The sequence below is a fragment of the Oncorhynchus gorbuscha genome, linkage group LG14 (assembly GCF_021184085.1).
Source record: "Oncorhynchus gorbuscha isolate QuinsamMale2020 ecotype Even-year linkage group LG14, OgorEven_v1.0, whole genome shotgun sequence".
NCBI lineage: Eukaryota > Metazoa > Chordata > Actinopteri > Salmoniformes > Salmonidae > Oncorhynchus > Oncorhynchus gorbuscha.
The window spans coordinates 60090412-60108184 of NC_060186.1; the positions used below are offsets into that span (position 1 = coordinate 60090412).

The 17773-nt window shown below is 46.6% G+C and overlaps 1 protein-coding gene across 5 annotated transcripts in view; it reads left to right on the plus strand.

The window, feature by feature from the left end:
- Positions 1–17773, plus strand: part of LOC123995244 (syntaxin-binding protein 5-like) — a 159246-nt gene that overhangs the window by 56591 nt on the left and 84882 nt on the right. For all 5 annotated transcript variants that reach the window (XM_046298706.1, XM_046298709.1, XM_046298708.1 and 2 more), the window contains 2 exons: positions 17158–17239; positions 17432–17532. In XM_046298706.1, the coding sequence (XP_046154662.1) occupies positions 17158–17239; positions 17432–17532 (183 nt within the window). The remainder of the gene's footprint in view (positions 1–17157; positions 17240–17431; positions 17533–17773) is intronic.

Below are 17773 nucleotides of genomic sequence, written 5' to 3' on the forward strand. Positions count from 1 at the left end.
ACTTTTTTTAGCATTCGTAGAGTGTTAATAATAGAATGTTTCTGAATAGTTTCTCAGCTCATCTCAGTGTGGTGATGCTGTACATTAGCACGTCTGGCGCAAGTCGTTAGCTTAGTCATGCTGCCTGCCTCCTCACAGCCAGGTGCTCTCTCTCTGTCACTCTCTCCTCTCCCTCCCCCTCCCTCTCTCTCCCTTCTTCTCTCTTTCTCTTTCTCTTTCTCTTTCTCTTTCTCTTTCTCTTTCTCTTTCTCTTTCTCTCTCTCTCTCTCTCTCTCTCTCTCTCTCTCTCTCTCTCTCTCTCTCTCTCTCTCTCTCTCTCTCTCTCTCTCTCTCTCTCTCTCTCTCTCTCTCTCTCTCTCTCTCTCTCTCTCTCTCTCTCTCTCTCTCTCTCTCTCTCTCTCTCTCTCTCTCTCTCTCTCTCTCTCTCTCTCTCTCTCTCTCTCTCTCTCTCTCTCTCTCTCTCTCTCTGTCTGTCCTTGAAACTGGCCTTGTTCTGTGTGGAAGGGAGCGCTGAAAGGATTATGGGTCAGCGGCAGCCCCCTCCTGGGGCGCTACCTGTGGAAGGAAGTGTTTGATGCTGGCGCCAGAGAGCGGGAGAGGAGAGAGAGGGGAGATGAGGAGAGGGCACAGACCTGCTGTCCTGTCTCCGTGGGGTGGACAAGACTCCTTCCTTTGCCAGCAACCTTTCTCTTTTCCTTTGATTCTCTCTTTTCGGGGACTGGGGTGTGATGGTTTAAGGATAGTGCCCTGGGCTGCGGGCAGTACATGATGGGATGCATGGGCGGAGTTGGAGTCTAGACAGTTTCCTCTTCCTTCTCTTCCTCCTTATCTTCCTCCTCTTCCCTCCTCCCTCCCCTCCTCCTTTCCTCCTCTCTCTTGTTCTGGCAAGCCTTCATCCTCCCACCCTTCTCTTTCTCTCTCCATCATGCAGTATAAAAACAAATTTGATTTGAGATGGTTGTGTGAGATAAAAAGCATAATTGATTAGCATCGCCATAATGCATTTTATTGGGACTGTCAGTTTAGCCTGGTCTCCTCTCCAGGTATTCAATGTCAGAGATCCATAACTCCAGAGCAGTGTGTTTAAATATTGGGATCGATCCAATGTTCAGTAGAGTTAGTCCCTTCAGCGTTTAGAGCTGAATCCATAGGTGTCATATCACTTTCTTCTATCTGATAGCTGGCCGGGTTTGATTTCTGATCGATCGTGTTTATTTAATCAAAGTGATTGCATCAATATAGTAGATCCAATGAGAACAGCTGAGGGAGGCAGTGAGTGAGTGTGTTGAGGAGACTGTAGAGGATCAGGTTCCCTTTACTGCTAGTGTACAGGAAGAAGAACTAGCTAAAATGTTAGCTCAGGCAAACCATTGTTACCATACCACAACACATAAGTGTACTATACCATAACAAAATGTGTTGTCTAGTTATTTGACTGGCAATGTTTTCATTGCAGATTAACTATACCAAGCCTAGGATACCATCAGAGTTTTTAAGCACAGCGGCTGGTTTTATAGCGACGGCGTGATGTTTGAGCAGAAAACTCGCACGAACAAACGGTTATATTAACAGTATTGCACTTTTCATGTAGCCTAATTGTATGCCAGCTTATAGCCTAACCACCGTCACCAACCAAGCAACATTATGGACTAAACATTCAAATCAATTATTTTGCAGCAACAATAGAGGTCAAATTAAGATCCTACACCTGCGATTGGTCAGAAGGGTCTGAGTGTACCAATTTAGTGTGGATAGTACAGCCCTGGTTCAGAGTGTGAGGGGGCAAGTCTCAGCCCTTGTTTAATGGATATGACCTAAACCCTCCTATGAATCTCATTCCATGTTTAATGAATAGGACCTAAACCCTCTGATGGATCTAGAGTGGACCAACTGTATGTTTTACTCTGTCTTTGTCTCTATTTCTCACCCTCCCTCTCTTTCAATGTCCCTTCCTCTCTTTCTCTTTTAGTCAGTGTCTCTCTATTGCACTCCCCTCCCCTCTATTGCACTCCTCTCCCCTCTATTGCACTCCCCTTCCCTCTATTGCACTCCCCTCCCCTATATTGCACTCCCCTGCGCTCTATTGCACTCCCCTTCCCTCTATTGCACTCCCCTTCCCTCTATTGCACTCCCCTCCCCTCTATTGCACTCCTCTCCCCTCTATTGCACTCCCCTCCCCTCTATTGCACTCCCCTTCCCTCTATTGCACTCCCCTCCCCTCTATTGCACTCCCTTCGCTCTATTGCACTCCCCTTCACTCTATTGCACTCCGCTTCCCTCTATTGCACTCCCCCCCCTCTATTGCACTCCCCTCCCCTCTATTGCACTCGTCTCCCTCTATTGCACTCCCCTCCCTCTATTGCACTCCCCTTCCCTCTATTGCACTCCCCCCTCCCCTCTATTGCACTCCCCTTCGCTCTATTGCACTCCCCTTCTCCCCTCTATTGCACTCCCTCCCCCCCTCTACTACACTCCCCTCCCCTCTATTGCACTCCCCTTCCCTCTATTGCACCCCCTTCCCTCTATTGCACTCCCTCCCCTCTATTGCACCCCCTTCCCTCTATTGCACTCCCCTTCCCTCTATTGCACTCCCTCCCCTCTATTGCACTCCCCTTTGCTCTATTGCACTCCCCTTCCCTCTATTGCACTCCCCTCCCCTCTATTGCACTCCCCTTCGCTCTATTGCACTCCCCTTCCTCTATTGCACTCCCCTCCCCTCTATTGCACTCCCCTTCGCTCTATTGCACTCCCCTTCCCTCTATTGCACTCCTCGCCCCTCTATTGCACTCCCCTCCCCTCTATTGCAATCCCCTTCCCTCTATTGCACTCCCCTCCCCTCTATTGCACTCCCTTCCCTCTATTGCACTCCCCTCCCTCGCTCCCCTATTGCACTCCCCTCCCCTCTATTACACCCCCCTCCCCCCCTCCCTATTGCACTCCCCTCCCCTCCCCCCTCTATTGCACTCCCCTCCACCCTATTGCACTCCCCTCCCCCCCTCTATTGCACTCCCCTCCCCTTTATTGCACTCCCTCCCCTCTATTGCACTCCGCTCCCCTCTATTGCACTCCCCTTCCCCTCTATTGCACTCCCCTCCCCTCTATTGCACTCCCTCCCCTTTATTGCACTCCCCTCCCCTCTATTGCACTCCCTCCCCTCTATTGCACTCCCTCCCCTCTATTGCACTCCCCTTCGCTCTATTGCACTCCCCTCCCCTCTATTGCACTCCCCTTCCCTCTATTGCACTCCCCTCCCCTCTATTGCACTCCCCTTCGCTCTATTGCACTCCCTTCACTCTATTGCACTCCCCTCCCCTCTATTGCACTCCCCTCCCCTCTATTGCACTCCCCTTCGCTCTATTGCACTCCCCTTCCCTCTATTGCACTCCCCTCCCCTCTATTGCACTCCCCTCCCCTCTATTGCACTCCCCTTCCCTCTATTGCACTCCCCTCCACCCTAATGCACTCCCCTCCCCTCTATTGCACTCCCCTCCCCTCTATTGCACTCCCCTCCAGCCTATTGGCCTCCCCTCCCCTCTAGTGCACTCCCCTCCCCTCTATTGCACTCCCCTCCCCTCTATTGCACTCCCCTCCCCTCTATTGCACTCCCCTCCACCCTATTGGCCTCCCCTCCCCTCTAGTGCACTCCCCTCCCCTCTATTGCACTCCCTCCCCTCTATTGCACTCCCTCCCTCTAGTCGCTCTGGATAAGAGCGTCTGCTAAATGACTTAAATGTAAATGTAAATGTATTGCACTCCCCTCCCCTCTATTGCACTCCCCTTCCCTTTACTTTCCCTTTCTCTCTCTTTCGCTCTTTCTTTCTTTCCCAACTTCCTTCCTCTCTATGCATCACACATTCTTCTTGATGGGTTCAGCCACAAGCTATTCTGCTCATTCGCCTTTTCTCCCTCTCTCTTTTCTTGTTCTCTCTCTCTCTCTCTCTCTCTCTCTCTCTCTCTCTCTCTCTCTCTCTCTCTCTAATGAATTTATTTCAGTTGACTGATTTACTTCTATGAAGTGTAACTCAGTAAAATCTTTGAAATTGTTGCAGGTTGTGTTTATATTTTTGTTTAGTATAATTATTATATAGTATTGCAATCACTCATCGTTTGTCACAGTAAATACAATACATTTGTCACAGTAAATACAAAAATATCTTCTCCAGACACAGCTTCCCTCTCGTAGCTGTCTGGCACCGCCAAACAGTCTTAGCATTGTTTGGCTGTAGTGGATTACCAGGTGGGTGAACTGTGTACCTCAGCAAATAGCCGTTGTCAGATAGATGGATCTGTTGAAGGGGGGTTCTAATAAGTGAAGCTTTCAGCTGTTGTTTCTGGGCAAATTAGTGTGGTGCACTGTGATGAGCACAACTCAGGTTGAGAGACTAGAGCAGCTGTGATTCACTGATTTACTGTTACTGGGCTCAAGTGAAGGTGAGAGTGTTGTTTAGGTGTTCCTGAGGCAGAAGCAAACAGCCAGCAGCCCTGTTCTTTACTCTACTGTGTGTGAACTTGCATAATAAATCAAATGTGTCAGAGCAGATTATTTATACAGGGACCATATTAGACAAGTGAATCACCGCTCTCTATGTGTGTGTAAGATTGAGTATGTGTGTATGTGTGTCTGTGTCTCTGTGTTTGCATTTGAGTGTGTGTGTGTGTGTGTGTGTGTGTGTGTGTGTGTGTGTGTGTGTGTGTGTGTGTGTGTGTGTGTGTGTGTGTGTGTGTGTGTGTGTGTGTGTGTGTGTGTGTGTGTGTGTGTGTGTGTGTGTGTGTGTGTGTGTGTGTGTGTGTGTGTGTGTGTGTGTGTGTGTGTGTGTGTGTGTGTGTGTGTGTGTGTATGCATGAGTTTGTGCACACATGGATGTGTGTGTAAATGTGTGTGTGTTTATTTTAGAGGGCATTATTTGCCCCATGGCTCTCTCTGCCATATCTGTCATTGGGCTGTGATAAGAAGCTGCTCTCTCTCTCACTGTGGAAGACTGGCTGCGCACTGTTGCAGTAGATGGTTAGATGCCCTGTTAGATTCTGCTCTCTCTCTCTCTCTCTCTCTCTCTCTCTCTCTCTCTCTCTCTCTCTCTCTCTCTCTCTCTCTCCTCCTTGCTTCTCTCTATCCCTGCTTCACTTTTTCACAATCCCTATCTCTCTCTCTTCTTCCTTGCCTCCATATTGCTTTCTACTTTCTCCCTGCCCTGCTTCTCTATCTCTATCTCTCTCTCACTCAATTAAATTCAGTAGACTTTATTGACATGCAAAGTTAAATTACTTACATTGTTAATGTATGTATACATGTAACAAATATGGTGGTACCAACAGCAATAAGGCATAAATACTAATAGTAGTAGTGGAAACGGGATTACGATTAACAGCAACTACAACAACAATATTAATGACAATGATAATACATTTAAGCAATAGTAGGTAGGCCGGTCTCAGCATTACTGAGAAGCCACATAACATGGTATGAAAGCCAAAACCAAACCAAAATGGGGATATTATTGACATTACATTGCACTTTTCACTGACTCATATCTCCCTCTCCCTCTTTGTCTCTCTGAGCTGTAGTAGCAGGCAGCACAGTAGCAGACTCTGTCCCTCCCCCTCCCTGGCAGGGTGATGTATGACTGGGCATGTTTGACGTCAATCCCAGGATGGCGTCATAGACCTCCCCGCTCACAGCCTTTTTTCCTTCTTTCACTCTCTCTCTCTTTCCTGCTCTCGTTATTTCTCTCTCTGTCATTCTCCGACTCTTTGTTCTCTCTCTCTTGCTGATTTTCCATCTCCCTCTCTAGGTCTTTCTATTTGGTTCTCCCTCTGTTTCTCATTCTCCCCCTCCTTGTCCTCTGTCTTTCTATGCATATCACTAAACATTGTGTACACACACGCACACACACACGCACGCACGCACGCACACACACACACACACACACACACACACACACACACACACACACACACACACACACACACACACACACACACACACACACACACACACACACACACACACACACACACACACACACACACACACACACACACACACACACACACACTCCCTGTGGTGCAATGTGTATGAAACAAATAAACGGTCTAGAAGATCCATCATTCTTTCAATTGGTGCTGTCAGGTGAAGTGCCAACACAGCAATTTTATTACATCCACAGGGGCCAACCAAGGGCTGTCCCTGGGTTTTATTGACGGGGGCCAACCAAATGACAGGGGCCAAGCAAGTGACAGGGGCCAACCCTCCTGGGCAGCAACACTAAGCGTGGGGACTATGAGAACCCATAAGAAACGTAACAGATCTGTTGACTTTGAGGGCAGAAATAGCTTTTTAAAGTTTCATCTGACTTGACAAGATGCGGAATTGACCCAGTTTTCTTTCCTTCCCTCTCTCCATTCCTCTCTGTCTTTCTCTCTCTCTCTCTCTCTCTCTCTCTCTCTCTCTCTCTCTCTCTCTCTCTCTCTCTCTCTCTCTCTCTCTCTCTCTCTCTCTCTCTACGCTCTCCCTCTTTTCTTCACCCTGGATAATCTGTCCATTATGTGAGTTGGAGTGGTGGTGACAGGGACATCATACTGTGGAGAGTTAACACAGAGCAGCATGTGCATGGAGTTTAGTAGGGCTGGGAATTACCAGGGACCTCATGATACGATATTATCACAATACTTACAGAGGTAGGATCTTCATTTGTTGCAAACTGGTAGTGTATTCAAGGTTTAAAAGGCTTATAAAGTTAGCTATTTCCACTTAAAAATGTCAGACTTGATTTGCACTAAGAAAATTGTAATGAATTATAATCCATATAATTATTAACATTTCCTGTTGCTGCAGAATTATTTTCTTGCCGTAGCAAACAGGCTTAAATTGTAGATCCTACATTTGCCAAAGCTACTGTGTATGTATTGTGACTCAATAATGTGATTTGCAATTTTTACTGCAATTTGATTTTCCACAGATATTGCAGTGCATTCGGAAAGTATTCACACCCCTTGACCCTTTCCACATTACAGCCTTATTCTAAAATGGATAAAATTGCTCCCCCCCTCATCTATCTGCACACAATACCCCATAATGACTAAACAAAAATGTTTTTTTTTTACATTTTTGCAAACTGAAATATCACATTTACATAATTATTCAGACCCTTTACTCAGTACTTTTTTGTGTCTAGTGTTTCTAGTGTCTAGTCTTCTTGGGGATGACGCTAAAAGCTTGGCACACATGTATTTGGGAAGTTTCTCCCATTCTTCTCTGCAGATCCTCTCAAGCTTTGACAGGCTGGATGGGGAGCGTCGCTGCACAGCTATTTTCAGGTCTCTTCAGAGTCATCAGTTTCAAGACCGAGCTCTGCGTTGGCCACTCAAAGACATTCCGAGACCTGTCCCAAAGCCACTTCTGTGTTGTCTTGGCTATGTGCTTAGGGTTGTTGTCCTGTTGGAAGGTAGACATCAAATCAAATCAAATTTACTGGTCACATACACATGGTTAGCAGATGTTTTGCGTATGTAGAGAAATGCTTGTGCTTCTGGTTCTGACAGTGCAGCAATATCTAACATGTAATCTAACAATTCCACAACAACTACCTAATTAATACACACAAATCTAAGTAAAGGAATGGAAATTGAATATATACATATAAATATATGGATGCGCAATGACAGAGCGGCATAGGTAAGATGCAATAGACGGTATAAAATACAATATATACAAATGAGATGAGTGATGCAAGATATGTAAACATTATTAAAGTGGCATTATTAAAGTGACTAGTGATCCATTTATTAAAGTGGCAAATGATTTCAAGTCTGTATGTAGGCAACAGCCTCTCTGTGCTAGTGATGGCTGTTTAACCGTCTGATGGCCTTGAGGTAGAAGCTGTTTTTCAGTCTCTCGGTCACAGCTTTGATGCACCTGTACTGACCTCGCCTTCTGGATGGTAGCTGGGTGAACAGGCAGTGGCTCGGGTGAAGCATTAATCTTGATCATCTTTGTGGCCTTCCTGTGGGTGCTGCATGTGTCCTGGAGAGCAGGTAGTTTGCCCCTGGTGATGCGTTGTGCAGACCACACCACCCTCTGGAGAGCCTTTCGGTTGTGGGCCATGCATTTGCCATACCAGGCCCCGATACAGCTTGACAGGATGCTCTCAATTATGCATCTGTAAAAGTTTGAGGGTTTTAGGTGACAAGCCTAGACCGAGTCTGTGTTCCTGAGCGCTCTAAAGCAGATTTTCATCAAGGATCTCTCTGTCCTTCGCTCCATTCATCTTTCCCTCGATCCTGACTTGTCCCCCAGTACCTGCCCTGAAAAACATCCCCACAGCATGATGATACCACCACCATTCTTCACCATAGAGATGATGTCAGGTTTCCTCCAGATGTGACGCTTGGCATTCAGACAAAAAGTTCAATATTGGTTTCATTACATTTACATTTACATGTAAGTCATTTAGCAGACGCTCTTATCCAGAGCGACTTACAAATTGGTGCATTCACCTTATGACATCCAGTGGAACAGCCACTTTACAATAGTGCATCTACATATTTTAAGGGGGGGGGGGGGGTGAGAAGGATTACTTTATCCTATCCTAGGTATTCCTTAAAGAGGTGGGGTTTCAGGTGTCTCCGGAAGGTGGTGATTGACTCCGCTGTCCTGGCGTCGTGAGGGAGTTTGTTCCACCATTGGGGAGCCAGAGCAGCGAACAGTTTTGACTGGGCTGAGCGGGAACTGTACTTCCTCAGTGGTAGGGAGGCGAGCAGGCCAGAGGTGGATGAACGCAGTGCCCTTATTTGGGTGTAGGGCCTGATCAGAGCCTGGAGGTACTGAGGTGCCGTTTCCCTCACAGCTCCGTAGGCAAGCACCATGGTCTTGTAGCGGATGCGAGCTTCAACTGGAAGCCAGTGGAGAGAGCGGAGGAGCGGGGTGACGTGAGAGAACTTGGGAAGGTTGAACACTAGACGGGCTGCGGCGTTCTGGATGAGTTGAAGGGGTTTAATGGCACAGGCAGGGAGCCCAGCCAACAGCGAGTTGCAGTAATCCAGACGGGAGATGACAAGTGCCTGGATTAGGACCTGCGCCGCTTCCTGTGTGAGGCAGGGTCGTACTCTGCGGATGTTGTAGAGCATGAACCTACAGGAACGGGCCACCGCCTTGATGTTAGTTGAGAACGACAGGGTGTTGTCCAGGATCACGCCAAGGTTCTTAGCGCTCTGGGAGGAGGACACAATGGAGTTGTCAACCGTGATGGCGAGATCATGGAACGGGCAGTCCTTCCCGGGAGGAAGAGCAGCTCCGTCTTGCCGAAGTTCAGCTTGAGATGGTGATCCGTCATCCACACTGATATGTCTGCCAGACATGCAGAGATGCGATTCGCCACCTGGTCATCAGAAGGGGGAAAGGAGAAGATTAATTGTGTGTCGTCTGCATAGCAATGATAGGAGAGACCATGTGAGGTTATGACAGAGCCAAGTGACTTGGTGTATAGCGAGAATAGGAGAGGGCCTAGAACAGAGCCCTGGGGGACACCAGTGGTGAGAGCGCATGGTGAGGAGACAGATTCTCGCCACGCCACCTGGTAGGAGCGACCTGTCAGGTAGGACGCAATCCAAGCGTGGGCCACGCCGGAGATGCCCAACTCGGAGAGGGTGGAGAGGAGGATCTGATGGTTCACAGTATCGAAGGCAGCCGATAGTTCTAGAAGGATGAGAGCAGAGGAGAGAGTTAGCTTTAGCGGTGCGGAGCGCCTCCGTGATACAGAGAAGAGCAGTCTCAGTTGAATGACTAGTCTTGAAACCTGACTGATTTGGATCAAGAAGGTCATTCTGAGAGAGATAGCGGGAGAGCTGACCAAGGACGGCACGTTCAAGAGTTTTGGAGAGAAAAGAAAGAAGGGATACTGGTCTGTAGTTGTTGACATCGGAGGGATCGAGTGTAGGTTTTTTCAGAAGGGGTGCAACTCTCGCTCTCTTGAAGACGGAAGGGACGTAGCCAGCGGTCAGGGATAAGTTGATGAGCGAGGTGAGGTAAGGGAGAAGGTCTCCGGAAATGGTCTGGAGAAGAGAGGAGGGGATAGGGTCAAGCGGGCAGGTTGTTGGGCGGCCGGCCGTCACAAGACGCGAGATTTCATCTGGAGAGAGAGGGGAGAAAGAGGTCAGAGCACAGGGTAGGGCACTGTGAGCAGAACCAGCGGTGTCGTTTGACTTAGCAAACGAGGATCGGATGTCGTCGACCTTCTTTTCAAAATGGTTGACGAAGTCATCTGCAGAGAGGGAGGAGGGGGGGAGGGGGAGGAGGATTCAGGAGGGAGGAGAAGGTGGCAAAGAGCTTCCTAGGGTTAGAGGCAGATGCTTGGAATTTAGAGTGGTAGAAAGTGGCTTTAGCAGCAGAGACAGAGGAGGAAAATGTAGAGAGGAGGGAGTGAAAGGATGCCAGGTCCGCAGGGAGGCGAGTTTTCCTCCATTTCCGCTCGGCTGCCCGGAGCCCTGTTCTGTGAGCTCGCAATGAGTCGTCAAGCCACGGAGCGGGAGGGGAGGACCGAGCCGGCCTGGAAGATAGGGGACATAGAGAGTCAAAGGATGCAGAAAGGGAGGAGAGGAGGGTTGAGGAGGCAGAATCAGGAGATAGGTTGGAGAAGGTTTGAGCAGAGGGAAGAGATGATAGGATGGAAGAGGAGAGAGTAGCGGGGGAGAGAGAGCGAAGGTTGGGACGGCGCGATACCATCCGAGTAGGGGCAGTGTGGGAAGTGTTGGATGAGAGCGAGAGGGAAAAGGATACAAGGTAGTGGTCGGAGACTTGGAGGGGAGTTGCAATGAGGTTAGTGGAAAAACAGCATCTAGTAAAGATGAGGTCGAGCGTATTGCCTGCCTTGTGAGTAGGGGGGAGGTGAGAGGGTGAGGTCAAAAGAGGAGAGGAGTGGAAAGAAGGAGGCAGAGAGGAATGAGTCAAAGGTAGACGTGGGGAGGTTAAAGTCGCCCAGAACTGTGAGAGGTGAGCCGTCCTCAGGAAAGGAGCTTATCAAGGCATCAAGCTCATTGATGAACTCTCCGAGGGGACCTGGAGGGCGATAAATGATAAGGATGTTAAGCTTGAAAGGGCTGGTAACTGTGACAGCATGAAATTCAAAGGAGGCGATAGACAGATGGGTAAGGGGAGAAAGAGAGAATGACCACTTGGGAGAGATAAGGATCCCGATGCCACCACCCCGCTGACCAGAAGCTCTCGGGGTGTGCGAGAACACGTGGGCGGACGAAGAGAGAGCAGTAGGAGTAGCAGTGTTATCTGTGGTGATCCATGTTTCTGTCAGTGCCAAGAAGTCGAGGGACTGGAGGGAGGCATAGGCTGAGATGAACTCTGCCTTGTTGGCTGCAGATCGGCAGTTCCAGAGGCTACCGGAGACCTGGAACTCCACGTGGGTCGTGCGCGCTGGGACCACCAGATTAGGGTGGCAGCGGCCACGCGGTGTGGAGCGTTTGTATGGTCTGTGCAGAGAGGAGAGAACAGGGATAGACAGACACATAGTTGACAGGCTACAGAAGAGGCTACGCTAATGCAAGGAGATTGGAATGACAAGTGGACTACACGTCTCAAATGTTCAGAAAGTTAAGCTTACGTAGCAAGAATCTTATTGACTAAAATGATTAAAATGATACAGTACTGCTGAAGTAGGCTAGCTGGCAGTGGCTGCGTTGTTGACTTTGTAGGCTAGCTGGCAGTGGCTGCGTTGTTGACACTACACTAATCAAGTTGTTCCGTTGAGTGTAATAGTTTCTACAGTGCTGCTATTCGGGGGCTAGCTGGCTAGCTAGTGGTGTTGATTACGTTACGTTAAAAGAACGACAACAATTATCTTTGATACACAGACGGCTATGTAGCTAACTATGTAGCTAGCTACGATCAAACAAATCAAACCGTTGTGCTGTAATGAAATGAAATATGTGATACTACCTGTGGAGCGAAGCGGAATGCGACCGGGTTGTTGAGTGCGGAAGTTCTATTCAGTAGACGTTGGCTAGCTGTTGGCTAGCTAGCAGTGTCTCCTACGTTAAGGACGACAAATAGCTGGCTAGATAACCTCAGTAAATTAAGATAATCACTCTAAGACTACACGCTCTAAACTACACAATTATCTTGGATACGAAGACAGCAAAGACAACTATGTAGCTAGCTAACACTACACTAATCAAGTCGTTCAGTTGAGTGTAATAGTTTCTACAGTGCTGCTGCAATTCGGTAGACGGTGGACGTATGCAAGCTGGCTAGCTGCTGGGCAGATAGCAGTGTAGACTACGTTAGGACGACGAAATACAAGTTGCAATAGAAGTACTGTTTCACTATGTTGTCCTCTTTCTTTTCCTTTTTCTTCTGTCCTTCTTTTGTCCTTATTTTGTCTTCCTTTCTTCTGTTAACTAGATATTTTTTGTTGTTATTCTTTGTAAGCTAGCTAGCTTCTTCCAGGAGAGTCCCTAGCAACTGCTTAGCAACAAGTAAACAATTCTGCTAGCAATTCAGCTAGCTAAGATAACTGTACAATTTTATGAAAAATAGTTAATTTTTCAAAAGCCTGTCTTTTTGGTTTGTTCCTTGTTTTGTCTTCTATTGAGTCTTGCAGTTTTCTCTTGATTTTTTTGATGTACTTCACTCTAAAAAAAAACATTTAAATCTCAATATATACAGGAGCTCATTTTTCAGCAGCTGCTCAATTTAGAACTCCGGAACATGTTAGACCAGAGGATCTTCTTTCTCATGGTCTGAAAGTCCTTTAGGGGCCTTTTGGCAAACTCCAAGTTGGCTGTCGTGTGCTTTTTACTGAGGACCAGCTCCCGTCTGGCCACTCTATAATAAAGGCCTGATTGGTGGAGTGCTGCAGAGATGGTTGTCCTTTTAGAAGGTTCTCCAATCTCCACATAGGAACTCTGGAGCTCTGTCAGAATGACAATCAGGTTGTTGGTCACCTTCCTGACCAAGGCCCTGCTCCCCCCGATTGCTCACTTTGGCCGGGCGGCCAGCTCTAGGAAGATTCTTGGCGCTTCCAAACTTTTTCAATATAAGAAGGATGGAGGCCACTGTGTTCTTGGGGACCTTCAATGCTGCAGACACAATCCTGTCTCTGAGCTCTATGGACAATTCCTCCGATCTCATGGCTTGGTGTTTGCTCTGACATGCACTGTCAACTGTGGGACCTTATATAGACAGGTGTGTGCCTTTCCAAATCATGTCCTATCAATTGAAATGACCACAGGTGGACTCCAATCAAGTTGTAGAAACATCAAGTTGTAGATGCACCTGAGCTACATTTTGTGTGTCATAGTAAAGGGTCTGAATACTTATGTAAATTATTTTGTAAAAAGCTGTTTTCACTTTGTCGTTATGGGTTATTGTGAGTAAAATAAGGCTGTAACGTAAAACAAAATGTGGATAAAGGGAAGGGGTCTGAAGGCTTGCAGTATGCACTGTATGTCTGCTGCAGAGAGAAAAGAGAGCACAACAAAATTAGTTGTGATTAGTCATGGAAATAAAAGTGCTTGAAACATGTTTACTCACAATAAAAAAATAAGATAGAGAACAAACTGCAGGATAAAAAAGAACAGAGTTTTGGCGCAGGTACAGCGAATTGGCACATACAGAGAATACAATTTGAAGGTTTATATTTTAGATTTGATACTCCAGTACCATCTATATTTGGTTTTGTCCTTATATTTGAGACAGAGCACAACCCCCCAAAAGGTAAATGGTATCTTCCAAGGGCATATTCTTTCGACCTGAACATGTGCTTTTGGAGGACACCCTTCTCAGACGTGAAACATTCAGCATAATGTCTTACTGTTGTTGCTTTTTAAGACAAAAAGTTCACTCTCAGAAAATGTGTTTAATGTTCACTATTTTCTGTCTTTGACCATGGTTTGATGTCACTGTACAGCCAACCATTTTCACGAGGCAGTCTGTCTGTGTGCTTTTCGATAATGTGCTTTCTTAGAGAGAGGCAACGAGAACAGTTTGAAAAGCACAACGTTAAATTTTGCCCTTCTTTCAGGGCTGAAATATTTGGTTGCAAGCAACCCGGGGAATTTGTTTTCAATTAAATAACTTATAGTTCTCCTCCTGGACTAAAGCATCCATCACATCTATAAGTCTTTGCTAGGTAAAGCCATGCCTTATCTCAGCTCACTGGTCACCACAGCAACACCTCAAAAAAAGTAATTATACTGTTCTCTTCCTGGACTAAAGCATCTAGATCATTCTACTGTTCTCATCCTGGACTAAAGCATCGAGATCATTCTACTGTTCTCTTCCTGGACTAAAGCATCCAGATCATTCTACTGTTCTCTTCCTGGACTAAAGCATCCAGATCATTCTACTGTTCTCTTCCTGGACTAAAGCATCCAGACCATTCTACTGTTCTCTTCCTGGACTAAAGCATCCAGATCATTCTACTGTTCTCTTCCTGGACTAAAGCATCCAGATCATTCTACTGTTCTTATCCTGGACTAAAGCATCCAGAACATTCTACTGTTCTCATCCTGGACTAAAGCATCCAGATCATTCTACTGTTCTTATCCTGGACTAAAGCATCCAGATCATTCTACTGTTCTTATCCTGGACTAAAGCATCCAGAACATTCTACTGTTCTCATCCTGGACTAAAGCATCCAGATAATTATACTGTTCTTATCCTGGACTAAAGCATCCAGAACATTCTACTGGTCTTATCCTGGACTAAAGCATCCAGAACATTCTACTGTTCTCATCCTGGACTAAAGCATGCAGATCATTCTACTGTTCTTACCCTGGACTAAAGCATCCAGATCAATCTACTGTTCTCATCCTGGACTAAAGCATCCAGATCATTCTACTGTTCTCATCCTGGACTAAAGCATCCAGATCATTCTACTGTTCTTATCCTGGACTAAAGAATCCAGAACATTCTACTGGTCTTATCCTGGACTAAAGCATCCAGAACATTCTACTGTTCTCATCCTGGACTAAAGCATCCAGAACATTCTACTGTTCTCATCCTGGACTAAAGCATCCAGATCATTCTACTGTTCTCATCCTGGACTAAAGCATCCAGATCAATCTACTGTTCTCATCCTGGACTAAAGCATCCAGATCATTCTACTGTTCTTACCCTGGACTAAAGCATCCAGATCATTCTACTGTTCTTACCCTGGACTAAAGCATCCAGATCAATCTACTGTTCTCATCCTGGACTAAAGCATCCAGATCATTCTACTGTTCTCATCCTGGACTAAAGCATCCAGAACATTCTACTGTTCTCATCCTGGACTAAAGCATCCAGAACATTCTACTGTTCTCATCCTGGACTAAAGCATCCAGATCATTCTACTGTTCTCATCCTGGACTAAAGCGTCCAGATAATTATACTGTTCTCTTCCTGGACTAAAGCATCCAGATCATTCTACTGTTCTTATCCTGGACTAAAGCATCCAGAACATTCTACTGTTCTCATCCTGGACTAAAGCATCCAGATCATTCTACTGTTCTTATCATGGACTAAAGCATCCAGATCATTCTACTGTTCTCATCCTGGACTAAAGCATCCAGATCATTCTACTGTTCTCATCCTGGACTAAAGCATCCAGATCATTCTACTGTTCTTATCCTGGACTAAAGCATCCAGAACATTCTACTGTTCTCATCCTGGACTAAAGCATCCAGAACATTCTACTGTTCTTATCCTGGACTAAAGCATCCAGAACATTCTACTGTTCTCATCCTGGACTAAAGCATCCAGATCATTCTACTGTTCTCATCCTGGACTAAAGCATCCATATCATTATACTGTTCTCTTCCTGGACTAAAGCATCCAGATCATTCTACTGTTCCTATCCTGGACTAAAGCAGCCAGATCATTCTACTGATTCTACCCTGTCTCTGTCTCTCCCCCTTTTCTGTCCCTCTCACTCTCATTTTTTTGGGATGTGTGTGAGAGAGCAAGGAGGCTCTGTGTATGTGTGATGTACAGTGTTTGTATTAGTGAACCGGATGAGTGATGTGTGTATGTGATGATGTATGTAAGTGTGTGGTCATATGTTCTGTTCTGGTGTAGATAAGGGTGTGGTTTAGTGTTGCCCATCTTGTGATGCAAGAGAGTTTAGCGGGCTATTTTAGCTGGAGATATTAGCTGGATGCTCTACTTGCTTGTTTTCCTCCTCTCTGTTTGTCATGTGTTACGCCTAACTCCTCTCTTCCACTCTGTCTGCACAGGAATAATTGGTAGGATAAATAAGCATAATCAGTGAGCTCACTCATACAGGCCTTCATCAGAGGAAGCTCTTTATTTTCAATCTTTCCCCTTCTCTCTCTCCCTCCTCTCTCTCTCTCTCTCTCTCTCTCTCTCTCTCTCTCTCTCTCTCTCTCTCTCTCTCTCTCTCTCTCTCTCTCTCTCTCTCTCTCTCTCTCTCTCTCTCTCTCTCTCTCTCTCTCTGCTCCCCCAGCTCATTTATTATACTGTATGTCTGGATATCTCTCTCCTCCTCCTCCATCCATCCATCCATCGCTCCCTTTCTTGCACCCACACATGCGTGTACTCTCTCCCACTTCCTTCTCCCCCATTCTTCATGTCCCCCTCTCTCTCCATCTCTGTCTCTGTCTCTCTCTAGGTCGGAAGGAGATGTCATTCTGTTGTGTTGTTTGTTTCTCTGCAGCTCCAGATGATCTTCCTTTGTCATTTATTTGAATATTTATTTTCTCCATGTACACATCATGTCTCTCCAGAAACAACTTGCAAGGGTAGACATACTGTGGTGTATAGGAAATGCCTAGCTATATCTTCAAGGTAGATAGACAACTGTACTTTGGTGTTTACTATGGATGAACAGTCGAATTGCTCTCATCTGTCCATTGCTCAGTCATGACAGAAAATCCCAGCAAGACGCAGGCTGTTCTGTTTCAAGCCCATCTAAGGACTGTTACCTATGGGAACCAAAGAATTTCCATGTTATTCACTGCAGGTTAGCGTTGGCTGGTAAGCAGGATGGCTGTCACCTTGACATGTCTTTGTTGACCTGTGTCTGTCCCTATCAAGTTAATAATGAAAGATAAAGATTAATTTATTCTATGAGTATTGTGTGGTTCTATCTCCTTTATTACCCCTCCCACCTTCTTTTCCATTGGTTGATTCCTTGACGGAGAGCCTATCAGGTTTGGTCGTCCAGGTGTGGAGTGCTACTGTCAACATGAGAGTGGAGCAGCCGTCATCTCGCTACAGTTTCTCATCAATGAGGTGAGTGATGTGGAGAGAAATACATACCACACCCACTACCAGACCTCCTCAGCCTCTTCAGCCTCTCTCACTTTCTGCTTGAAATTCAGCCTCTCTCACTAGGGGATTGAGAACGCCATTGCAGGCTTGTTTGTGCATTCTGTGCCACTGATTAGCTGTGTGTAAATGCTGTCTTCTTCATCCCTGCCACAGGGGGCGCTGGTGAGTGCTCTGGCAGACGACAGCGTGCACCTCTGGAACCTGAGGCAGAGGAGGCCCGCCATCCTCCACTCGCTCAAGTTCAACAGAGAGAGGTAAGAAACCTAGAACCTTGTAGGTTTCTCTTTCTCTCCCCGCATTTGCTCTCTCTCTTTCTCCTTCTCTCTTCATCTCTCTCTCACTCCCTGGCTCTCTATTCACTGGCAGTGGTTCTTCTGTATATAAACTGAAGACGTATCATATGGCAGATGTGTGTAGAGGTGTGTGTCGGTCTTGTCCAGCCCCAGGGTTAAGGTGACACCTTTACACGTGATGTCCCTCTTTCATCCTCCCTCC